The sequence below is a fragment of the Trichomycterus rosablanca genome, chromosome 21 (genome assembly GCF_030014385.1).
Source record: "Trichomycterus rosablanca isolate fTriRos1 chromosome 21, fTriRos1.hap1, whole genome shotgun sequence".
NCBI classification, from domain to species: Eukaryota; Metazoa; Chordata; class Actinopteri; order Siluriformes; family Trichomycteridae; genus Trichomycterus; species Trichomycterus rosablanca.
In genome coordinates, this window is record NC_086008.1 from 13,269,761 (window position 1) to 13,296,924 (window position 27,164).

The following is a 27,164-nucleotide window of genomic DNA, read 5'->3' on the forward strand; positions in this document are numbered from 1 at the left end:
TGCGACAACGACGACCCCGTACCGTTGCACATCTTAAGACGTGTTTGCAGGAAGAATGAGACCAAATAAAAGCTGAAACATTAAATCACTTGGTCTCCTCAGTGCCAAAATGTCTTTTAAGTGTGGTGAAAAGGAATAGCAACAATACAAAGTGGTAAATGCTTTACTGTCCCAACATTTTTTGGAATGTGTTGCAGGCCTGAAATGCAGGAATTAATGTTTATTAATAAATGAAATACTGTACATTATACTGTAAATGTAGAAAACTGTGTTTTTTTTATTATTTGCATTTTCCATACTGTCCCAACTTTTTCTGATTTGGGGTTGTACAAAAGATCCAGTTACAGAAATCTCAAAAACACATTGGACCTCTTACCCAAGATAGCTGAAGTAAAATGGTAGCATGCTAAGTAGGGCTGTCGCGCTAACCGCAATTTTGAAATATCGCGGTATAGACCAGCCAACCGCAGGGCATGCTGGACAACCGCAACACCGCGATATTCACGTTTTTTCTTTCTTTCTTTTCCTTTTTTTTATTGTTGCAGGTCCATCTTGTTTTATACGCTTACATTCGTGCGTAATAAATGTTAAATAAATTCATAATGAAAATGAGCTAGGAGCGACATTTTCCCGCAACCTGTTCTCATGCGTTGCTGCTGAGTGTCAGGCTTTGTGTTTTAAAATGTAAACAATCGCAACAGGAATTATAGGCAAGTTTATTAATGATTAAATTGAGTTCACACTCAATAAATACTTGTAATTTAGACTACATTTAAACAGCCTCGGCGTACTAAAACACTTAATGACGGTTAATATGGCATTGCAGCCTGCAGATTCTCTCTTGCTGGCTTGCTGGAATGATTTAAATGCATTTTTTCGTTGAATAAAAATGTATTGAAACGAATAATAACTTGAAACGTAGTATATATTGTTATGTTAATTATACCTACTAAATAGATGGTTAATAGTGGCGCGATAACCAGGCTAGATTTCCTCTGATCTCTAAAGTCGCATGCAGGTTCAGTACATCTACAGTGTATTAATGCAACGAGCACCATCAGAGAGAGTTTTAGTACCGAGGGGAACATCACTACCCCACTCAGATCCTCTCTAAAACACATCAGGTGAACATGTTGGTTCGTCTAGCGCGCATGATAACGCAGGTTTAAACTCTTACAGACTTTATTCTTTATTCTATTTTTTTACCATATTTTGATTAGATGTGCATTTAAAATATTTAGCCTAAACACTTTTTTTTTTGTTTCACAGTGTATATCTCACCTAGGCTAGAAGCTTATTTAAACCTTTTTTTAATAGAGAAAAGACGCGCATCCCTGCTCTGTTCTGTATTTAACAATAGCCTAAACACGCATTTCATTGGTCTTAAAGCTGTCTCATCTTTGTCATTATAAAGCAATAATATATCGAATCATAGCCTAACAATAAAGCTTGTTTATATAGCTCTAAAATCCAGATCAATTAAGTAATTTTCAAAAACAACAAAAAAATGGCGATATAACCGCATACCGCGATATTGAGACAGGCTGAATACCGCAAGGGGAAATTCTGTCACCGCGACAGCCCTAATGCTAAGACTAAAGTTAATAAGCAAATCATCTAAAGAAAACATCCCAAGATGATGTTCCACCTGGATCACTCATTCCAATAAACACAGGTTAAATATTACAGCCCGGTGTCATTTCTATTCTTTGACTAATCACTAATCCATGACCCACTAAACAAGCGACCCCTGCCCTACTAAAACAATACCTCATTGTCATGGCACCTACATTGCCACATTTTCTTCTGGGCCTGTGTAGGGGTAATGGCATTGTCCCAGATGCTGGAACGCTGCCTTGTTCATGTTAATAACAACCAAGGGTTTCGGATTCTCCCGGAAAACATGGAACAGACCTTTCTTGGCACCCCCATGTACTCACTATGCATATAGACTTATATTAGCTTAATGGGATGGATAAAACTCAATGTGCAATTAACCTAACTGGAAATAAGTAAGATAAAGCCACATCCAACTCTGGAAGTCCTTTAATACAGTCGTTCTTAACCAGGGGGCCCTCAGTGAGTCCACAGGGGGTCACAAATGATGAGTTGGGAAGATCAATTGGATATTGGCATATGCGCGATTATGTGATGTTAAAGTCTTTTAAACTGCCTATTGCCTACGTTGGGTCCATTTGAACACATATTTTATTTGCCCACCACAAAAGTGCAAAGGTCAACAGATGTTGTTGATGCACCACCAGTTCACCATGAGTAAACCAACTACTTCAACCAAAAATCAGGAAATACCAAGATATACACCGATCAGCCATAACATTAAAACCACCTCCTTGTTTTTACACTCACTGTCCATTTTATCAGCTCCACTTACCATATAGGAGCACTTTGTAGTTCTACAATTACTGAATGTAGTAGGTAGACTGTAGAGTAGGTATTATTTAGGTGGCGGATCATTCTCAGCACTGCAGTGACACTGACATGGTGGTGGTGTGTTAGTGTGTGTTGTGCTGGTATGAGTTGATCAGACACAGCAGCGCTGCTAAAGTTTTTAAATACCGTGTCCACTCACTGTCCACTCTATTAGACACTCCTGCCTAATTGCTCCACCTTGTAGATGTAAAGTCAGAGACGATCGCTCATCTATTGCTGCTGTTTGAGTTGGTCATCTTCTAGACCTTCATCAGTGGTCACAGGACGCTGTTGGCCGCTACAGAACGCTATTCTCAGTCCAGCAGTGACACTGAGGTGTTTAAAAACTCCAGCAACGCTGCTGTGTCTTATCCACTCATACCAGCACAACACACACTAACACACCACCACCATGGCAGTGTCACTGCAGGGCTGAGAATGATCCACCACCTAAATAGTACCTGCTTTGTAGTGATCCTGGGAGAGTCCTGACCATAAAAGAACAGCATGAAAGGGGGGTAACAAAGCATGCAGAGACACAGATGAACTACAGTCAGTAATTGTAGAACTACAAAGTGCTCCTATAAGGTAAGTGGAGCTGATAAAACAGAGAGTGAGTGTAGAAACAAGGAGGTGGTTTTAATGTTATGGCTGATGACAATATGTTTTTGTTATCCTTGCTGAAGGTGTAGAAATGATATCATAACCTGTGACAAGGGGGACCCAGAACATTTTTTGATCACAGGGGTATCTAAGAGAATAAAGGTTGAAAATCGCTGCTTTAACAGGCTATTCTGTTACAAAACAAGCTGATGTAGGGGCATATGGTGGAACGTACTGTTATAATAATGTTTTTATCAAAGAAAATGAACACTACCTGGTTAACAGTATGCACACTTTAACTAAGACTAGCCACACCCATCACTGACAGATGAATAAACACTTGAATAGACTTGAATAAAATAAACACTTATGGGCTCTCCATAGACAAACATTGATAGCACTTAAGATCACATTTGCATTCAGCAATACCAAGTTTTTAGTAGTTAGGTTCCTGCCCTGCTATAGCTATGGTTGCCTTGCGTCCAGTATTTCCTGGTGAAACCTGACCCGCTGTGACCCTGAACAGGATAAAGCGCTATAGTATAACAAACTCTAGAATTGTAAGGAGCAAAAAATAACACATGATATGGCTAAGCAGTTTCATTATGTCAATTTGCTTATGAAAATACAGCTCGATAATTAGGCCTGGTAGAACGTCTTCCTGATAAAGTAGTTAAAGTAGCAGTCAAGCTTCTTGTTCATTCTTTTAGAATACCACCATTTAGAACGTAATGTTCAGATTGATCCCACGTCTTCCCACCCTGGATCTGCTGTAGCACTTTAACAGGCTGTTTAATTAAAAACAACACAGATGGATCAACAATGGCTGAGACAACAAGCTGCCCTGGTACACATCAGCAGATCTGCAGCCTCCTCCCACAGGCTTAGTTCACTGTCAACACTGACTGATCAGTTGGACAATGTAGAGAGAGTCAAAGTCTCTGGGTCGTGCCGGGCAATCCTATCTTAGACTTAAATTAGTCAGCTTAATCAAGCTATAACCAGAGTCTTGCTTTTAAAAGGTTGAAATAATTGCAATAATTTATTAAAATGTATTTTTAACCCATAAGGAATGTATTAAAGGTTAAAGGATTGGAGAATGGGTGGATGGGGGTATTTTGTTTTATAAGTAACTACGGAATTGACTGAACTACACCAGGATCTTTAAAAGGTGGCCAAAAGAATAATAAACTAGTAAAAGGAGAAATTCAGATCGGCTTTATGAATGATTAACAGCTTACATAATGTCAGTCAGTAAAGGTTTTTACTGTTGAACTGGCCTTACAGCACCTTCAGCTGAATAACTTGTACAGCTTCCAATATCAACACGAGAACACAATGAGGCCAAAATCCAATTGTTCCCTTAGTTATTCAGAAAAACAGGAAAAATTACCTAAGTGTAAACATGTTCCCTTTAATAAGCATTGTTTATTCATCCCGAGATTAATAATGCAACAATGTAGGTTTATTCATGACAACATAACATAACATTAAAACCACCTCCTTGTTTCTACACTCACTGTCCATTTTATCAGCTCCACTTACCATATAGAAGCACTTTGTAGTTCTACAATTACTGCATGTAGTCCCATCTATTTCTCTGCATGCTTTGTTAACCCCCTTTCATGCTGTTCTTCAATGGTCAGGACTCTCCCAGGACCACTACAGAGCAGGTATTATTTGGGTGGTGGATCATTCTCAGCACTGCACTGACAATGACATGGTGGTGGTGTGTTAGTGTGGGTTGTGTGTGCTGGAATAGTCCACCAACCAAAAATATCCAGCCAACAGCGCCCTGTAGGCAGCGTCCTGTGACCACTGATGAAGGTCTAGAAGATGACCAACTCAAACAGCAGCAATAGATGAGCGATCGTCTCTGACTTTACATCTACAAGGTGGATCAACTAAATAGGAGTGTCTAATAAAGTGGACAGTGAGTAGACACGGTAGCGCTGCTGTGTCTGATCCACTCATACCAGCACAACACACACTAACACACCACCACCATGACATTGTCACTGCAGTGCTGAGAATGATCCACCACACAAATAATACCTGCTCTGTAGTGGTCCTGTGGGTGTCCTGACCATTAAAAAACAGGGTAAAAGCAGGCTAAAAAAGTATGTAGAGAAATAGATGAACTGCAGTCAGTAATTGTCTGCTAAATGCCACAAATGTAAATGTTCATGATCACAAACTGCCATATCAGTTCATATTTTGCATGTCTAGGTCGTTCAGGACAGTAGACGTAGCTGAATGTGGCAGAGATGAAGACTCTATTTATGTAATACGGCTCTATGTAGAAACCCAAAACTGGCAGGTTATAAGAAACCGCCATAAACTGGACACGTGTCGGAGGGGCGTTTGGTGATCTGGCACTGCTTGATCAGATGGATGGTTGTGCAAGCAACAGAGTTCACAACTGGGAATTGGAGATGACTAGACTGGAAAATGAACATGATTTTTTTCAAGCCTTGAAATCGCTAACCATGTTTTATTAGGAAGAGCTGTAATGAGCTATGTGAATTACTTGTTGACCTTAAACGTTGCCAACGCTTTAGCGACAAACAATTATCACTGATTACAATTTGAGCAATTGAGGGTTAGTGATGGTGGGGCTTGAACCAGCAACCTTATGATTAGTAGTCCAGTACTTTAACCTTTGAGATACCATTGCCCACAAATAAGGCTTGTACAGTGGAAGCTCAAGGTTTAAATAACTGGACTAGTTACTTTGCCAAGCTGCCAATGTTGGGCGCTTGAGCAAGGCCCTTAACCCTTAACTATTTTCACTGTAATTAGCTACAACTGTAAGTCGCTTTTAATACAGACATCTCCTAAATGCCATACATTCAAGTATAAACACTGGATGTCATTTACTGAATGTTTGAAGTATTACCCAGGGATATACTGTATGATCTACATGGGTTTTAAATAAACAATAATTATATATCAAAGATAACTGTATATTTAATTTCATAATATGCAGATAAGATTAGGGCACATCACTAAAACACTGACACACCCTTAGCCTGACCTCATCCAGATGAATGAACAAAAGAAAACACTGAGCATAATATGCATTAGAGGAAGGAAAAGCACAGGAAGGCATTCCTCCGGCCAGCGTGCTGCAAGTGTCATGTAACAGACCTAGCTCAACAGAAAACGTTACGTCTATTGTGTGCTCACTTTCCTTTCTACACATAGTGCATAGTGTGACACATGCCAACTTATCTTATTTTAAAGGCTTCATGTACACACATGTAAATTTAACCGTACTGTGAAATAAGCATCACGTTAAATTATGTTTGTACAGGTATGGCTTGTGTAGAAGAACAATAAGGGCAACTTCTCTTTAAATCATGCAAATGAGCACCTGTGGGGTAGGGTGTGTAAGCATTTCCTCCTCACATTAAGCATTAACCCTTAAAAAGGTATATCAGTATATACAACTGATGACCTTCATATCAATACACATGTTGTCAGGAAGCTCTTTTAAACACCGGCCTCTATTGTGTCTCTATTAGTTATGAATAGTTCTGGTCTGGACATTCTTATGACCGCATTATTAAATATGTAAAGTAGCTGCTCATGATAGATGGATAAACAGAGAATCCAAAACCTACCATCAGTGAATTAAAGAGACACAACGCTCTACCTTTCACATGCAGTTCAAGCCCTAAAGTACTAGCTTATTGTCTCTGCTGAGTACTCAAAAGGTCCAAATGACCAAAATGTTACATGCTTATGTACACGTGTGATTATAATAATGACCACAATAATAATGTAATAATGACAATCTATTATAATAATGACCACACTAGGGTGCCCAGGTGGCGCAGTGGGATATTCTGCTAGCACACCAGTGTCGAGATTCTAAACTCCTTGGTTCGAGACTCAGCGTCGGCTGGGCATAACTGGCAGTACCTGCAGCAGACACATTTCTGCTAGGGCGGGATGACCGGACTATGTGGGTGGGGTTCTCAAATGCTGTGTAAGGACCCTGATTAGCAGATAGAGAGGCGCCTGTACAGAATGCATAGGTGAAAAAGGGATTCGCTAAGGGCTGTGCCCACCTCCACTGCAATCAGGGATCCCCCAGCAGCGGAAGACAAATTGGCTATGCTAAATTGGGAGAAAATGGGAGAAGAAAAATGCATAAATAAAATGGAAATAAAGAAATAATAATGACCACACTAATAATCTAATACTTGGATAAAATACAACAGTACAAGTAGAAATTAATTACTGTCACTAGTTTGTACTCGTGACTAATACAAACTTGTTTGCAATTAGCTGTTGGTAACCTGGCGTCTGTGATGGCTGCATGCAAGCAGAAATGGAAACTGCAGAGCAAGCCAGTGTGCCGGCCTGCTGGCTGAGTGTGCAAACACCTACTCGGCTAATTAGCTACTAGCTGTCATCCTATTTTCTAAGTGATTATTTTACCACATTTCAATGCAATGAAATGAGTCAATCGGAGGTAACCATGTAAATACTCTAATACTGGAATTTCTCTTGATTTAAGCTGTTGAGCTAACAAGCTGCTAGCTTTCAGTATTTTTGCAATGTTGTAGAATTTCTTCAAGAAAATCCTAGTTATTATTTATTTAAATCACAGAAACCTAAATTATGTAACTTGAAACTACAAAACTGTAATGAAACTTGTGACCTTTAGCTAGCAGTCTAGCAAAAATCTGCAAGCAAGTGTCAGCTGACCTTGCTAACTGGAAAAGGGTTTTCTACCCAATATTTATAGATATTTAAAGACAAAAAGCAAAGGTAAAGATGTCCATATCTGTTGAACTGACATTGGAATCAAATGATGCTAAACGTAGAAAGATACCAGTAATTATTCTACACAGATTATTTTAAAGCAGAGTTTTATCCAAGTTGTATTTCTCAACTGCTGCAGACACCTACCCTGACCGAGGAGGGCTATATCTAACACACACCCCATCCGACACATTTGTAGTAGCCAGCCGCCAGAGTCAGGCACTGCTCTCCGTTATTCACCATCCCTGCACAGACACCTTTGACCAACCAGCCAGCAGAGGCCATGATTGCATTAGCATTAAGCGATTCTTTTGACCAACCCACCCTGAGATGTCACCAATCATGTCTGTAAAGCCCCCTGCCTGCCAATATCAGTGGGCTAGTGTGTTAGACTGCTTTGCCACACGAGCGCCCACTCAACATTCTAACTTAATGTAACATATTTTTGCTCTCTAGCTAACTCATTAAAATCAGTAAAATCAGTAAAAACAGTAAACAAGCGCTGTAAAAACATTCTCCCAAAGCACCCCTATCTAAAACGCATGTGTAAACATGGCATATTTACTTAAGTCAGCAGGTACAAAGTCTCACTGGTAATACATTGGAATAGGGAAGGGAAGGCAATCTCTTAGCCATGGCTCTAAACTAATTAGGTGAAACAGACTGTACAGAAATGTAGAAACCAGAGGTGAAACAGTACAGAACATACTAAATTACAGAAATAGTAATGGGAAAGTACATCCCAAAACAATGTCACGAATTTGCATATAAAGGCATATCATTTATTTCATTCAATAATCTTTTTTAATATTTAAGAACGAAGCTAACTCACGCCCCCTCCGACACGTGGGCAGCAGCCCAGCATCTTGTCACCTGCACTTAACGAGTGCATATGCGGATCAGCACTGTGTACGGAGAGACACACCCTGATCAGCGCACTCTTTCCTCCTCTCTCTATGTCCAGGCGTCATCAATCAGCCAGCAGTGGTCGTGGTTGCATCAGTCATGAGAGAGTCCCCATCCGGCTTAATATCCCACCCCTATATGAACAACAGGCCAATTGTTGGTCATGTGGGTTCTCAGACCAGCCGGCAGGCAGAGTTGAGACTCGATAAGATGTATTCGAGATCCCAGCTCTGGTGTTCTAACGTGTGTTTTACCGCAGCGCCATCTGAGCTGCCTCATTTAATTAATTTTAGGCACTTAATTAATAAATTGCACTAGCCCACTACCACTGCGATCCAGGGTTTCGGTCCCCAGCATTGCCGTCAGCCGATCGGGTGTCTAAACACAGACATGATTGACTGTATCTGGAAAAGGGAGTGCGGTGGCCGAGGACCTGAGATGGCTTGCCGTTCTGTCCGGGGTGTGTTGCTGCATTAAGCCCAGTGATTCTGTGGAAACTGGAACAACCCTGACCAAGTTAAAGCGGTGACATGAAAATAAAATGAAATAAATTCATTCAATAAATAAATTCAATAAAATCTCGTAGGACAGATCGAGATGCAAATCAGCACAGTATTCAATCTTTCTCATGAGCATCAGTGCTAATAGGATTAATCTGCAATCCTTGCTATAACTTTTGAGTTCATCACAAACCTTGTGCCATCACCTTTCAGACACAGCCAATCATCTTTGTGTAGATGCCCAGCCGGCCAATACCACCACTGGTGGGCTAGTGTAATAGACCACTGCGCCACCAAAGCACCCATGTTTATGAAATATTTCAGCAACATTCATTTATCCCTGGACTTAACACTTCACATATAACATGAATCATTAAATATGGTCCGTTTGAGACACTGGGACTTGAACATAAATTCCATCAGCTATCATGATGTGTTCATAAAGATAAAAAAAAAAAAAGACTTACTGTTTGGCCTCCTCTAGGTGACAGAGATATTCATAGGCGATGTTTTGCCGCCTCCTCTCATCCATTTCCTCTGCAGTGAGCCTCTCATCGTCCACAATGGCTATAGAATGAACAAAGACAAAAACAAATGAAAAATGAAGCAAGGCAATTCATTTTATTTATTATATATATACTGTATATATTGTTGTTTATGCATTTTCTCTTCTTTTTCTCCGCATCACGCTTCCTCTCCACTAATGCCGATCCCCACTCTGATTGAAGAGAACAAAGCTAACCTACACCCCCTCCGACACGTGGGCAGCAGCCGTATGCATTTTGTCACCCACACTTTTGACGAGTGCAAAGCGGATCAGCACTGTGTATGGAGAGACACACCCTGACAGCACTCCTTTCACATCTCTGTGTAGGCTCCATCAATCAGCAAGCAGAGGTCGTAATTGCATTAGTTATGAGAGAGACCTTATCTGGTTTTTAATATTCCACCCCTATCTGAACAACAGGCCAATCGTTGTTCATGTGACCTCTCAGCCTCAGCCGGCAGGTACGATGGGCTGCGCCACCTGAGCAGCTAAAGTTTATTTATTTATTTATTTAAAAAATGCATTTTCTTCCCTTTTTCTCCCCCTTTAGCACGTCCAATTGCCCAATTGCTTCATGCTTCCTCTCCGCCTATGCCGATCCCTGCTCTGACCGAGGAGATCGAAGCTAGCCCACGCCCACTCCGACACGTGGGCAGCAAGCCGTATGCCTCTTATCACCCACACATTGACGAGTGTTGTGCCACCTAGCGTTGTGTACGGAGAGACACACCCTAAGAGCACTCTTTCCTTATCTCTGTGTAGGCGCCTCTAATCAGCAAGCAGAGGTCGTAATTGCACCAGTCTGACAGAGAGAGACCCATATTCGGCTTAGTCCTGCCCATCTGAACAACAGGCCAATCGTTGTTCATATGGCTGCTCAGCCCAGCCGGCAGGCAGAGCTCAGATTCGATGCGACGTATTCGAGATCCCAGCTCTGGTGTTCAGGGTGTGTTTTACCGCTGCGCCACCTGAGCGTCTAAGGTTTATTTATATAGCACATTAAAACACAACCTTTGTTTGACCAAAGTGCTGTACAGGCTCAGTGTAATATGTATCATAAAACTGTCAAGGATACAGATAAATCTAATCCAGTGAAAAGATGTGTCTTCAGCGTTGTCTTAAAAACACTAAGTGGTTGTGAAGTCCTAATTTGGGAAGGCAAGTTGTTCCATATTATCAGCGAAGCTACTGCAAAGCTTTGATCATCTTGATGTTTCCAATAGCATTAGATTACCAGACCTTGGGGCTTTCAGAAAAATCCAAAAAGTTCTACAAGGTATGATGGTGCCACCCCATTTACGGCCTTAAAAACCAGCAATAATACCTTAAAATCAAAAAAGCTTTGGCGTCATGTATTTGGCGTTATGTATTTTATAAAACAGCAATATGAAGAAACATCTGCTATTGTGGTCTTGGGGTGTCTTTACATGTCTGCATGGCTTTTCCATCTCCCAAAGACATGCACATAGGTGTATGGGCTGCTTTACATTACCCCTAGGAGTAGGTGGGTAAGAGAATTTGAGCTTTAGGTAAGTGCCGCTTTGTCCAGGGTGTGCTGTCCAGTGTGTTTGATAAATAATAATGCGCTGGTATTACACAGGCTATAAAAAATAGCACTACAGACTTTTCATTAATCAACGTTTGTTAAGCATTTTAAGGGCATTGCATGGCGAGTGGTACAGCGGCAAATCATGTTATCCCACTACTGCTGGGATACTGACATGACTGGCTATGTCTGAGAAGGAGGGACGATGGTCGACGACCCACATTGGATTAGCGTCCCGTCCAGGGTGTGTAACTACATGGCACCCACTATATTGATTCCAGGAAAGCTGGACTCACCTGACTTACTGCCTTACTAGCCATGACATGGGCGCTTATACAGATTTAATATCATCATTCTTTAATAAAAGTCCAATCTCAAACTGGAACCTAGGACTTTTGAGCGTTGTACACTGACAGCCTCAAATACAGTTTATATACTGTAGTAAACACACAGTGTGAGTAAATCACTGAGCGCCTGGGTGGGGTTTCACGCAGATCTTATCATGATCAGCCACTATCAGTGACACATGTGACTCTGCTTTTGATTCCCAAAGTCGCTGATTACAGAGAGCCTGTTCACTTCAAAACAACACCTGCTGAAGAGGGGTTAACCGAGGGGTTAAGGATCACCTACTGTCAGGATGAACCTAGATTACTAAGGCTAAGCTAGCATGAGACACCGGGATACAATAGAAAAGCAAACTAGGATGTCTTGGTAATAAATATACATCTGATTCTAAGCGATTCAGTTACTTTGACTTGAACCTGAGATATTTCATGTTTTGTCTGGTCTGCTTCTTTTTATTTATTAATAAACATCCATTCCTGCATTTCAGGCCTGCAAAACATTCCAAAAAAAGTTGGGACAACAAAGCATTTACCAATTTGTAATGTTGCCATTTCTTCTCACAACACTTAAAAGACGTTTTGGCACAGAGGATACAAAGCAATGAAGTGTTGCAGGGGTTATTCGCCACCCAGGCAGGCCCAGTCCAGTACCCATCCACTTTTCTTCTGCAGCCATGCCTTTGTAATATGTGCATCATGTGGTTTTGCATTGTCTTGTTGGAAAATGCATGGACGTCCCTGGAAAAGTCGTCTTCAAGGCAGCATGTTGTTCTAAAATCTCAATGTACTTTTCTGCATTAATGCTGCCATCACAGAAGTGTAAATGACCTGTGCCAAGGGCACTGAAACAACCCCATACCATGACAGACCCTGGCTTTTGGATGTGTTGCTGATAACAGTCTGGATGGTCCTTTTCGTCTTTGGTCTAGAGCACACGATGTTCATTTCTTCCAAAAAAAAGACCTGGAATACTGATTCGTCTGACCACAAGACACGTTTCCACTGTGTGATGGTCCATCCTAGATGCCTTAAAGCCCAGAGAAGTCGATGCCGCACATGGTTAACATAAGGCTTCTCTTTTGCACAATAAAGTTTTAAGTGGCATTTGTAAACGCATTAGCTGTTGATGATGGCGATTCTTGATGCAGTGCTGTCTGAAAGATTGGACAGCAAGGGTGTTCAGTTTAGGCCTGCGCCCTTGGCCTTTACACACTAAAATTCTTTCAGATTTTCTAAATCGTTTAATGATATTATGCACTGTAGAGGGAGAAATATGCAAATCTCTGCACCTGTTGATATCACCTGTATGAAATCACATCTCATTACTAACCCCTGTCCCAACTTTTTTTGGAATGTGCTGCAGGTCTGAAATAAAGGAATGGATCTATATTATCAAAGGAAATGAAGTTAACCAGACAACACATACAATATTTTGGAAGTATACTCTCTGCAATGAAATAAAAATCAAAGTAAATGTAAGACAAACTGCATTTTTATTATCTGCATTTTCCATACTGTCTCAACTTTTTCTGATTTGGGGTTGCAAATTACAATAGCTATTTTTGTTTTTTTCAGGTGTTCCAAATATTCACCAATGCTGAACATTCTGATCTGCATACCTGATTTGGCACAGTTTTTCTGCCAGATACAATTCCTGATGCAACCTTGCTTATTTTTATCCGTACTTGAGAGCGGCACTCATCATCGATCAATCATGTACGCATAGACGCAGACCCGCCAACAGCACTGCTGAGATTGGAACCTCTGATCTCGGTATGAGGTAGTGGGCTAGGGTATTTTGCCACACGGTCAGTTGGGTTTGTGAAACACCTGAACAGTCTGCTGCCAGTGCTGCAACTTATGGCCTGATGCGCCACTCATGTGTCTAGAATATTTGTTGGTTTATGTTATTTTTCCCACCAATCAGTGATGGTGTGGGCAGAACCATGCTAGATACAACACATAATGTGTAATGAATACTGCATTCTAAACCAAATCTATCGTAAAGCAGGTGAACAATGTGGCTCAGGATACTGACTGAATGATGCTTCCCTATTAGACCGATGAGCCAAAAGATGAACAGGAGTCAGCAAGCACCAACTGTTTTCCTGAGCTCCACTCACCGAACAATAATTAGTTCTGCTGACATATAGTGACGTTCTGGCGTTTGTTTTTGTAAACGAGTGCCTCGTCATGCTTAGCATACCAAGCCTGCCAACCGATCATTACTGATTCATTCAATCCTAATGTTGCCATTTATTAATAATAGGGACGTAATGATGCACCACAATACAGTTAATAACTGATTCTAAAATTCCATGATTCAAATCGATTTGACTTGTAAAATGAATCGATATTCACTTTAAACAGCAGAGGGCACTGGCGCTATACACCTCGCCTTGTTGACGTCATTGGCGCTATATGCCTGGTTGCCAAATTCGGGTTTTTCAGCCAAATTGGGCTTAATTAAAAATTGTTTTGCATAGTTTGTACCTACCTCAGAAAAAAAGGGCATTCATTATTTAGATAAATAAAAGATAATCAGAAAAACAGTATTTTATTTTATTTTTTAAGAGAAATTATACAAGGAAACTTTGTCATAATTTGTCTTCAATTTCAGTAAAAAAAAAAACGGGAAAAAATCGTATCGTGAACCCAGTATCGTGAATTGCATCGCATCGTGGGTAGAGTGTATCGTTACATCACTAATTAACAATGACCAAAAATAATGAATTCAGCAACTAACTTGCTTTGTAGTTTCATTTCTTCAGAGCACCTCTTTATACGCTTTATACACTAAGCTTTAAATCTCTGTCTAGTGGATAAACTACTAATTCATTTAGATGTTTTACGCCGTGTTTACACAATGGTTATATTCACGGCAGGAATGGTAGGTAATTTGTTTTCATCAGTCTATAGCAATTATCAAATGTTGTTTTCATATGTTGTTTCTTCATGCATTCTTTCATTGATGATTGTTTCTATTTTGGCTTGGTTAAAACGTACTCCAGAGTTTTTAATACTGCTATATATTGTCGTTCTCTTGGGTATTTAGGGCATTCAGTCAGTATATGTTTAACAGAAATGGGTATTTGGCAGATATCACAGAGTTGGGTAGCTTCCTCTGTAGGGGTAAACATTAAAAACAGTGCCCTGGCCGCTCAGGTGGCGCAGCAGTAAAAACACATGATGGAACCAGAACTGGGATCTCGAATACATCGTATCGAATCTCAGCTCTGCCTTGCCGGCTGAGGATGAGTGGCTACATGAACAACGATTGGCCGGTTGTTCAGATGGGCGGGACTAAGCCGGATATGGGTCTCTCTCTGTCAGACTGGTGCAATTACGACCACCTCTGCTGGCTGATTATAGGCGCCTGCACAGAGATGAGGAAGGAGTGCTCTTAGGGTGTGTCTCTCCGTACACAACGCTAGGTGGCACAACACTCGTCAATGTGTGGGTGATAAGATGCATGCAGCTTGCTGCCCACGTGTCAGAGGGGGCGTGGGTTAGCTTCGATCTCCTCGATCAGAGCAGGGATCGGCATAGGCAGAGAGGAAGCGTGATGCAATTGGGCAATTGGAAAAATTTAAAAAAAGGTGCCCAGGAGCTAAACCCTATACTGTTATTCATTAAACTACAACGATCTAATTCCCTCTAAGAGAACTGAAGAAAACAGTAAGTCTATTTCTAAAACATTCCATTTTACTGTAGGCACCAAACATAGAAAAGTTAAAGAACATGCTGGTGGGGGTCGCTCAGGAGGCGCAGCGGTAAAATACGCTAGCACACCAGAGCTGGGTTTTCGAATATATCTGTATATATGAACTTGACTCGTGCAAGTGAAAAAGTGCACGAGTCAGAGGGGGCGTGTGTCAGTTGAGAAGCATCCTCAGTCAGCAGTGAAGGGTTGAATCAGTGGAGGATGCAATTAGGGTAATTGGACATGACTAGACTAGATTATATGAATGGATTTGCTCCATTTATAGCCATCCTATGCAATGACATCAGGAAAATGGCAACTGAGCACTGGACATTTACTTAACTATTTACATATTCAGCATGTAGCAGACCCTTTTATTCAAACCGACTTACAGTTGTGACAGTATACAATCTAAGCAATTGAGGATTAAGGGCCTTAATCTCGGGCCCAACAGTGGCAACCTGGCAGTGGTGGGGCTTGAACCCAAAACCTTCGAATTACTGGTCCAGTACCTTAACCACTAGGCTACAGCTGCCCTTTATCCACACCCAGAGGAATTTATAACTCAATTCAAATTGGTTCTACTCAGGTTTTAAAGTTTGCATGAGATATTTGATTGTATGACATGACAAAGCTCTTGTGTGTTACATAACTGATCAGTTTACAATGTGTGTGAACCAGCAGCTCTCCCAAACCACCTAGCTATTTCACTTCTCACTTCCCAGACCATTTACTGTCAACGACTCTCTCAATGGGTGCATGAACATGCAAAGAATATTCCCAAAAAATACATAGTAGCAATACATGCTTTAACATGGCTACAAGCACTTTCATTTATTTATGGGGAACTATTTAAAAGCTATTTTCAGTAAAGAATTTAAATTTTGTACATACACCGATCAGCCATAACATTAAATCCACCTCCTTGTTTCTACACTCACTGTCAATTTTATCAGCTCCACTTACCATATATGAGCGCTTTGTAGTTCAACGAGTGGAAAAGACACAGCAATGCTGCTGGAGTTTTTAAATATTGTGTCCACTCACTGTCCACTCTATTAGACACTCCTATCTAGTTGGTCCACCTTGTAGATGTAAAGTCAGAGACGATCTATTGCTGCTGTTTGAGTTGGTCATCTTCTAGACCTTCATCAGCGGTCACAGGACGCTGCCCACGGGGTGCTGTTGGCTGGATGTTTTTGGTTGGTGGATTATTCTCAGTCCAGCACTGACAGTGAGGTGTTTAAAAACTACATCAGCATTGCTGTGTCTTATCCACTCATACCAGCACAACACACACTAACACACCACCACCATGTCAGTGTCACTACAGTGCTGAGAATGATCCACCACCTAAATAATACCTGCTCTGTGGTGGTCCTGACCATTGAAGAACAGCATGAAAGGGGGCTAACAAAGCATGCAGAGAAACAGATGGACTACAGTCAGTAATTGTAGAACTACAAAGTGCTTCTATATGGTAAGTGGAGCTGATAAAATGTACAGTGAGTGTAGAAACAAGGAGGTGGTTTTAATGTTATGGCTGAATGGTGTACATAAAAATCTTTTTTATTCACGTACCGTTAAAGTGCCTCAAGTTTACTGGTTAATTTGCATAATGAGGAGGCCCTAGCAATCCTACGGCAATTCAGTTACCAATCGGTAAGTCAAAATGTCCAAGATGTAAAAGTCTAAAGCAGCTAAAAACACGATTTAGGTAAATGAGTTTGGAAAACTCCCAACCAATTCTGTGGACACAGAGGAGGGTGTGTCAAAACATGGACTGAGAAAGACTGAGCCTTGCAGCGTCGCTGGATGTTCTACGTTTACATTCAACCGTTAAGGCAGGCTGTGCCGTGTGTTGTAGCTTCTATTTATTCTATCATTCGATTTCCGAGTGTTATTTAATGACTGCCGTCATTGAAATTAAGCACACACTTCCGTGAATTTAGTAGAGCCCTAATTATGAGCCAAAACATTAGGACCACTTGCCTAATATGCTGTCAAAACAGCTCTGACTCAATAAGACATGGACTCTACAAGACATCTAAACGTGTCCTATGGTATCTGGGAAATTACCAGCAGGTCCTTCAACTTTTTATGCTGCAAAGTGGATCATCCTACAGTGCATCTTGGTGCCACTTATTCCACAGTTAACGATGCACACATGCCCGGATGTCCACATGATTTTGGAGAAAACAGGATTTGTCAGACCATTCAACCTTCTTCCAATGCTCCAACGTCCAGTTTTGATGCCTGCATGCACACTGCAGATGTTTGACAGTGGACAGGAGTTAGAAGGGGGCACTCTGAATACACAGAAGGATTCAATGCACCGTGTTGTAGCACCTTCACCTCATCATCAGTATTAAACTGATCTCCTCTGAGCCCCAGTATTCCTTCTGTTGGACCGTACCAGACAAAATAGCCTTAATTTCTTCTGGAATCAATGAGTCTTGGCAGCTTGTTCGCAAGTCGTGACTTGTCCCACCTCGGACCACTGTCGGTGGGTACTCTCAAGATATTCCAAGCCAGGTGTCTGGTAATAATCAGATTCAACAACTTCTCCATTTCCAGAATAGTTGGGGCATTCTGTGATTTGCTTATTCTCTGCAACCTTTAGCCTTATTTTTTTGGTATTGTCTTGCACATTTTACCTTTACACCAAAAACAAAGTTTAATTAGGACTCATCTGACCACAGAATGTTTCCACTGTCTGTCGGTCCATCTGAGATGATCTTGGGCCCGAAGAACTTGACAGCCTTTCTGCACAGAATTAATGTATTGCTTTCTCTTCATGTAATGTAGTTTTAGGTGGCATTTCCTAATGCAGCTGCAGACTGTGTTAAGTCACAACGGTTTTCCAAAGTGTTTCCCCAGCCCATGAGATGATGATTTAACATGCAATGTCATCTGACAGCTTAAAGCTCATTAACATTAAACAGCGGTATCTGGCCCTGCCTTAAACAGATTGAGATTTCTCCAGTCTTTTCACAATATTATGTACAGTAGATGGTGAAATACCTAAATGATTTGCAATCTTGCATTTAGAAGCATTGTTCTTAAACTTACTGATACTTCTCTCATTAAGTCCAGCTTAAAGTTGTGAGTGATGCCCCATTTTAGCTTGTGAAGCCTGAACCTTTGGTAGGTCCTTCTTTTATACCCAATTACAACTCCCTTACATGTTACCAATTCACCTGCTTATTGTAGGACGTTTTAAAACAAGGTAACCTAAACATTCTGTATTTTTTATATATTTTACTTCTGGTCTAACTATTTTAAATAATCCAATGAAGTTGGTCAGCCAAAATATTAAAAGTTGTATTTTTCTTTGTATTTTTGTCAGTTAAATTAAGATTCAGGGGGATTAAAAAAAACTGCATTACTGTGGTACTGCAATTGTATTTTTTAAATTAAATATATTTTTGTTTATGCATTTTCTCCCCTTTTCTCCCGACTTGTTTAGCATATCCAATTACCCAATTGCATTATACTTCCTCTCTACTGATGCCAATCCCCACCCTGGTTGAGGAGAGCTGTGACTAACACATTCCCCCTCCGACACGTGTGCAGTAGCCGACTGCATCTTTTCACCTGCACAAGGCGAGTTCATATGCGGATCAGTTTTGTGCATGGAGAGTCACACCCAGCCAGCAGAGGTCGTAATTGTCTCAGTTATGAGGAGTTCCCTGTCCGGCTCCCACCCTGTATGAACAGGAGCCAATCGTTGTTAATGTAGGTGCTCAGCAGAGTTTCAAACCGACAAGCGTGCTAGCGAGTTTTACCGTTGCGCCACCTGAGCACCCTGCATTCGTTTTTCGGTCAAAATGGATGTAGCTAAACTAATTACTTCAACAGTGGCTCAACAGCAGCTCTAGGGCTTATGTAAAGCAAACATGAAAGAAAGAACTTGGATAATGTTGGCAAAAATTCCAAACTTGTGTTAGACTTAGTGGCAAAGGTCTGGTTAATATTCAACCAGCAAATCAACCTTAACAAACAGACGAACCGATTGCAAAATCGCAAAGAACAACGTGCCAATGTTAAATCATTTTAAACCTAATACAGGTTATGTTTTACTGTAATCTGCAAATTTCGTTCAATGGTTGTTACACATCCAGTGTTGGGCGATTAGCATATTCTCTATTATTCATGAAATTCTTTAGATATTTTCATTCTTTGATGTCAGGTGAGTTTACAACTGCCAAAGCTAATGTTTAACAAGGGAAAGTGCTGGAGATTAAGACAGACTCTCTCCTCCCCAGGTACAGTTCACACTGCCAGCAAAGTGACTAAATAGTTTCCAATTGGACTAGATTTCTGAATTCTTGAGTCCTTGACTGAACAGCTGCCTCAGGTTTTTCTGAGGTAGGAATAAGCAATATGGCAAAATATTCACAGCTGTTTAAGCTAATAGTTGAGCCAATCAGCTTAAGGTGACAGTTTGGGTTTTTAGTACTGGGTTTTTCAAACTTTTATTCAAGCGACCCACATGTATCAAAATGAAACACAAAACAAACATACTTAATTAATACAATTGGTGGCAATCTGCTCCCACTGTGGTTTGCAAGATGTAAAGTAAATCCTTCACAAGGGGTGTTTATGTGGCTGTTAAAATTATTTTTCTGTCACCCCTTTTTTTGCTCTCAACCCACCTGAGAGTCACGACTCAGGGTTTAAAAAAACCATGTTCTAAATTAGAAAGTTACCATTCGTAGAAATGGGCAGTTGTAGCCTAGTGGTTAAGGTACTAAATTAGTAATCAAAAGGTCACTGGTTCAAGCCCCACCACTGCCAGGTTGTCACTGTTGGGCCCTTAAGCAAGGCCCTTAACCATCAATTGCTAAGACCGTATACTGTCACGGTACTGTAAGCTACTTTGGAAATCAATCTTATCTTTTCCAGTTTGCCTGTTCGTCTATTTGCCCTTACGCGGCCTGAGGAGAGCCGAGACTACCACAACACAACTTCGCCTCACGTACAGTCACTGGCATTGTCTCACAGAGAGACGTACCACATACTCCGTGAATACTACACCACTTGTGCAGGCATCTTAGCTAGACAACAGAAGGTTGCATTTGTACAGCCATAGTTAGGCCCAGTCCTCCCTCTCTCCCTCAGTCACAATTGTGCCCGTTTGGATACCCAGCCAGGGTTGGAATTCTAAATTATAGGGATGTAATGATGCATTACAAGACAGTTAAAAATCGATTCACATGTGTAACGATTCAAATCGGTTTACATGTAAAATGAATCGATATTCACTTTAAACAGCTGACGGCACTGGCGCTATTCACCTCGCCTGGTTGACGAAACTTCACAAAGTTGCCAGGTAGGGGATTTTCCAGCCAAATTCATTTATGTGAGGACACTTTCTTTATTTGTATTATTTATTTATTTATATAATGTTGGATTTGTTTTAAAATTTCATTTCAGTTTTTTTACACAAGCATTATATGGCATAGTTTGTACCTACCTCAGAAAAAAGGGCATTCATTATTTAGATAAATACAAAATAATTACAATAACAATATTTTTTTTTTTTTTAAGAGAAATAATAAAAGGAAACGTTCTCATAATTTGTCATAATAAAATTTAATTTTGTTTAAAAAAAATCGGAAAATAATCGTATCGTAAACCCAGGATCGTGAATCGCATCGCATCGACCATTACGAGTGGGTGTCATATAGCTACATGGGCCCTGAGTTTGGTCATTATCTCCAATTACTGTCTGTGAGGAGCTTTGTCTATTCTCTGCTTGAGTTTCCTCTGTACTATAGTGTTCTTGGACCTTCCAAAACATGCAGAAGGTGGATTGTCTACTTTAAATTGCTCATAGCTGTAAGTGTTCAGGGTGTATATACACGGATCGGCCATAACATTAAAACCACCTCCTTGTTCCTACACTCACTGTCCATTTTATCAGCTCCACTTACCATATAGAAGCACTTTGTAGTTCTACAATTACTGACTGTAGTCCATCTGGTTCTCTACATACATTTTTAGCCCCCTTTCATGCTGTTCTTCAATGGTCAGGAGCCCCACAGAGCAGGTATTATTTAGGTGGTGGATCATTCTCAGCACTGCAGTGACACTGACATGGTGGTGGTGTGTTAATGTGTGTTGTGCTGGTATGAGTGGACTAGACACAGCAGCGCTGCTGGAGTTTTTTTTTATACCGTGTCCACTCACTGTCCACTCTATTAGACACTCCTAGTCCTACCTAGTCGGTCCACCTTGTAGATGTAAAGTCAGAGACGGTCGCTTATTTATTGCTGCTGTTTGAGTTGGTCATCTTCTAGATGCTGCCCACGGGGCGCTGTTGGCTGAATATCTTCGGTTGGTGGACTATTCTCAGTCCAGCAGTGACAGTGAGGTGTTTATAAACTCCACTCATACCAGCACAACACACACTAACACACCACCACCATGTCAGTGTCACTGCAGTGCTGAGAATGATCCACCACCTAAATAATACCTGCTCTGTAGTGGTCCTGGCTATTGAAGAACAGCATGAAAGGGGGCTAACAAAGCATGTACAGAAACAGGTGGACTACAGTCAGTAATTGTAGAACTACAAAGTGCTTCTATATGGTAAGTGGAGCAGTGAGTGTAGAAACAAGGAGGTGGTTTGAATGGTATGGCTGATCAGTGTATGTCTGTTTTTCTTTTACTTTATACAAATAAAGGTAAAAATGAAACACACCTTAATACATTGACATGATAGCAGATGACTAATTATATCATATTTAGATTAATAAATACTTTAAAGCTACTTATCATTGACCAGTTTACTATGAGTTGATGAAAGTTGAAAAAAAGTTAAAAACAAAACATAACAACACTATAAGAGTAAATAAAACAATTGTAATGTAAATATTTGTTGTAGACTTACATCCATAGCGAGGCCTGAGTGTGGTGGCTCCGTCTGCATGGTACATCCTGTCACACGCTGCACTTCAACTACCTGCAAACATCAACCGCTTTCCCCTCGCTCTTATTAAACCTGCTTTAGGTTCGAACCTAAAAAAAGAACGACTTAAAACTAATTGCTTTTTTTAATTTAAAGCAAATTCGGTTCAACAGAAGTGAGGTATTATATGCAGTGTAAAGTAAAGCTGTAGTTCCATTGCGCTGCTCAGTGCCGCTTCTGTTGACACCAACTTCCCTCACTCATACTTCACTCTAATCATGTGTCGTTACCAAAAGGAGTCGACTCTTTCAATCGACTCTTTTGTGTGAACGTTGGGAGTCGACTCGCATATACACGGCCTGGCCAAAAAAAAGGTCACCACCTGGATTTAACTAAGCAAATAGGTAAGAGCCTCCCATTGGAAAATTACTGCATGGGTGATTATGTTTCAGCTGGCAACAAGTTATTTAACCCTAACTGATGTAGTGAGTAGCTTCTCATTTGTTAAACAACCATGTGGTCGTGGAACAGATGTTAATCTGTTTCAGAAGGGTCAAATTATTGGCATGCATCAAGCAGAGAAAACATCTAAGGAGATTGCTGAAACTACTAAACTCGGGTTAAGAACTGTCCAACGCATTATTAAAAAGTGGAAGGACAGTGGGGGGGAACATCATCTTCGAGGAAGGAATGTGGTCGGAAAAAAATCTTGAATGATCGTGATCGGCGATCACTTAAACGTTTGGTGAAATCAAATGGTAGAAAAACTACAGTAGAACTCAGGGAGATGTTTAATAGTGAAAGTAAGAGCATTTCCACACACACAATGCGAAGGGAACTCAAGGGATTGGGACTAAACAGCTGTGTAGCCTTAAGAAAACCACTTGTCAGTGAGGCTAACCGGCAGAAACGGCTTCAATTTGCTAGGGAGCATAAAGATTGGACTCTGGAGCAATGGTAGAAGGTCATGTGGTCTGATGAGTCCAGATTTCCCCTGTTCCAGAGTGATGGGCGCATCAGGGTAAGAAGAGAGGCGGCTAAAGTGATGCACCCATCATGCCTAGTGGCTACCGTACAAGCCTGTGGGGGCAGTGCTATGATCTGGGGTTGCTGCAGTTGGTCAGGTCTAGGTTCAGCAACGTTATGTGCCCAAAGAATGAGGTCAGCTGACTACCTGAATATACTGAACCACCAGGTTATTCCATCAATGGATTTTTTCTTCCCTGATGGCACGGGCATATTCCAAGATGACAATGCCAGGATTCATGGGGCTCAAATTGTGAAAGAGTGGTCCAGGGAGCATGAGACATCATTTTTACACATGGATTGGCCACCACAGAGTCCAGACCTGAACCCCATTGAGAATCTTTGGAATGTGCTGGAGAAGATTTTTTTATTTTGAACCATACCATAAACTGACATGGTAACTGAAGTCTTGGCTTGCTTTTTCATTTAGATTGTCAATTTGTTTAATAAATAAATAAATCCTGCACCCCTTTTACTTGCGCCTCCTCAAAGAGCCAAAAACTGGGTTCTAAGGTTTTATCGTTCACTGTGTTGGGGTGACGGTTAACCTTTCAACACCACAATGACCCAAAGCATGCAGCCGAAACAACACTGGAGAGTCTTCAAGGCAAGTCTCTGAATCACCCAGACCTTTAAACATCATTGAAGAGACCTGAAGATGGCATTTCACAAATGCTTGTCATCCAATCTGACAAAGCTTTAGAAAATATGCCATTAAGAATGGGATAAGCTGCCCAAATCAAGGAAGACAAGTCCTATGGAACCTATTACCAGCAGGTCTTTGAATGTTTGTTTGTTGCGAGTTAGATCATCCCACAGTGAATCCTGTTACATTGTACATTGCAGTACATTGCTCCAATGTCCAGTTCTGATGCCTGCATTCTCAATGTAGGTGGTTATAACAGTGGACAGGAGTTAGCAGGAGAACTCTTACTGGTCTACAACTCTGCAACCCCATACACAGAAGGGTTCAATTTACTATGAACTGTGACAAATTCACCACATCACCACTACTTGCAAGTAGCCCTTCCATTGGTCCTTATCAGCCACCATAACCTTCATGTCTTCTTGGCTGCCCAGCAACCTGTCAGCGATTCATAACAGTGAGCACCACTTGCTGGTACACAATACTGGCCATAACGATTTGGTTCCTATGTAGATATACAGGAAGATGGAATGCCTGCTGGGCATTACTGCCGGTCGCACCTCCTCCGGTGCCCATGTAGTTTTCCGCTGCAGGGTCATCAGCCAGGAACCACCATTCATTGACGTTTCGCTCCTTTAATCCTGGAACGTCTCCTGGTGGCGGAGCGGTGACAGGGACGTCTCCCTGACACCCCCTGCGGCTGATAGGTGTTACCCGCTGCGCTTGTTGTCGGGGTTAGTTGTTCTTTCCCCAGCACTTGTCTCTCCTCCTCAGCCAAAGTCAAAAGCTCCCCTTCTCAGCCCCCTCTGCTAGCTCTTTAGTTGCCTTCTTTAGGTTCCCTCCGGTCACTCCTGCATCCCTCATGAGGCGTATAGTTGACAGCCCCACATAGCCTCGGCATCCCACCTCTACTGGGTAGATGGTAGTGATCCAGCCAGCCTCCCGGCACTCAGCAGCCAGCTCCGAGTACTTGGTCTTCTTGCGTTCAAAGTCTCTCAGGTCTTGATGCTTTGCATATCTGCTGCATTAAACGTACTGTATGTACAAATTCCCAACGTCAGCTTAACACTTGACTGTCCCTCTTGACTGATACAAGCACAATTGTTATAAAATACGCACATTTTAGGGCGTGGTTGGGGGGGGTGTTTTGATTCATCATTGTAAGTCTTACATAAGTAAACATATACATCTGTAAGATACTGCTTAATAACCAGTATCATAGTGCTACTTTGGTGACAATACTGAGTCTGGCTGTAATGACACCAAATGAAGAGTCGTTTCAAAGAGTTCAAAAGAGTCGGTTCCTCTTGTAGGCTAAGCTGGTCTATGACCATCACTACAGAGTTCTAGCACCGCTGAGGAGCCACTCAACTGCACCACCTGCCAGTACAAGTGCAAATAACACAGGAAAAACTACAGACAAAGAGAAACCACTATAATTAGGAATAAAACACATTTTAAGAAGGATTTTACCTCAGTTGGTGTTATGATGATTCTGGTGGAGAGCACCACCAAGCACACTGGTCTAAAATCCTCTATAGATGTTGAGTAGAAATCAAGTAAATGCAAAAAAAACACAGGATATAATTTGTCACCATACTCATTAAACTGTTCATTGACCCCTCATGTCCTGTGAATGGGAACAATTTTATTCTTGAAAGTACTATTTCTATAAAAACAGAAATGTTTGAAGTTGATCAGTTAGAATAACTATAATGATTTACAGTAATGTAAGTTCATGGCAGCAAAATACACCCCACAGCATGAGATAAACCAACACCCTCACTATAGGGGTCAAGCATTCAGGCATGCACCGTCCTCTCTGTGTATGCCACACATGTACTCGCTTGCTTATCAAAACTAGACTAATGAACCATCTTTAAAAGTCACATAAATCTTTTGTCCAAAATCAGGGTTATTTGGGCCTGCTCATACATCCAACATAGCGTCTTATGATGATAAAACACACTAGCACACTAAAGCTGGGATTTCGAATACATCGTATCGAATCTTAGCTCTGCCATCCGGCTGGGCTGGGAGACCACATGAACAACGATTGGCCGTTGTTCGTGGTGGAATGAGCCGGACCGGGGTTCCTCATAACTGGTGCAATTACGACCTCTGCTGGCTGATTAATGGCACCTGCACAAAGTCGAGGAATAATGCTGATCCGCTTATGAACTGGCCTCGTGCAGGTGAAAAGAGGCAGTCGGGCGTGTGTCAGTTGTGAAGCTCCTCAGTCAGCAGTGGAGGGTTGTGTCGGTAGAGGTGAAGCGTAACGCAATCAGGGTAATTGGATACGACAAGATTAGGGGAGAAAATATGGGGGGGGGATCTGAGAAACAGAGAAAGAATAATAATGCATCTACACATAAATTCAGTCTTTTTAAAGATGACTTACTTTTACTTATGTAAAACATACAATTTTATTTTTTTACTGTCAGGTGGCGCCAGACAGACACTTCATTAAATTGATCAAGTCTACCAATAAAGGGGCAAGTCCTTATTTGTCTAGCCTAGCTAATTCCTAGTTAAAAAAAAAAAAAAAAAAAAACTTAATACGTGTAGTGTAATAGATTTAGAAATGTATCTATCACACATTTATTTCTGATTATTTTATATTTCCATCTTTGGTAGTGCCAATCAGCTATTAAAAACGACCAATTTTGCCTATTGGATGGTCAACCAGGACTGTGATTTTATATATATATTTTTTAATATTACAGCAAAACAAACACAAATGTTTTTAAGCATAATTTGTTTCAGTCTCAGTAAAGGTATACCTGCTATTAATGTGATGCATCAAGATATTATTTAGTACTGTTTCACCACAAGCAGAGACGAAACAATTTCAACACACATCTTTATTCCATTCATGAAATTAAGCTTTGATTTCTGTATTTCTCTGCTTCAGAATTATACACCTAACCTGCATAAAAACAAAGCACTGTTACATTCTCTTTTCTGATTCACTGAACTTGGAACTGAGAATAAAGAACAAGTGTTTTACACACACATGCACTGTTGATTGCAATAAATGATGGAAACACCGAGCAGTTCTTTTCTAGTTGTGCCCATCACTACGTACGCACACAGCGTTCCACCTGAATGTCCAACACTCTTACTGAATTATACAGTATATACAATATTTTCCGGACACACACACACACATACATATGCACGGGACACAAACATTAGTTAATATACATTAGCCTACG

At 41.0% G+C, this 27,164-nt stretch overlaps 1 protein-coding gene across 1 annotated transcript in view; it reads right to left on the bottom strand.

Moving 5' to 3' along the window:
- Positions 1-22,492, bottom strand: part of iqgap2 (IQ motif containing GTPase activating protein 2) — a 103,831-nt gene extending 81,339 nt beyond the window's left edge. The window contains exons 1-2 of the mRNA XM_063018208.1: positions 22,257-22,492; positions 9,683-9,782 (exon numbers count right to left, since the gene is read on the bottom strand). Of these exons, the coding sequence (XP_062874278.1) occupies positions 9,683-9,782; positions 22,257-22,302 (146 nt within the window). The 5' untranslated portion in view covers positions 22,303-22,492. The remainder of the gene's footprint in view (positions 1-9,682; positions 9,783-22,256) is intronic.
- Between the last annotated feature and the right edge of the window lie 4,672 nt (positions 22,493-27,164).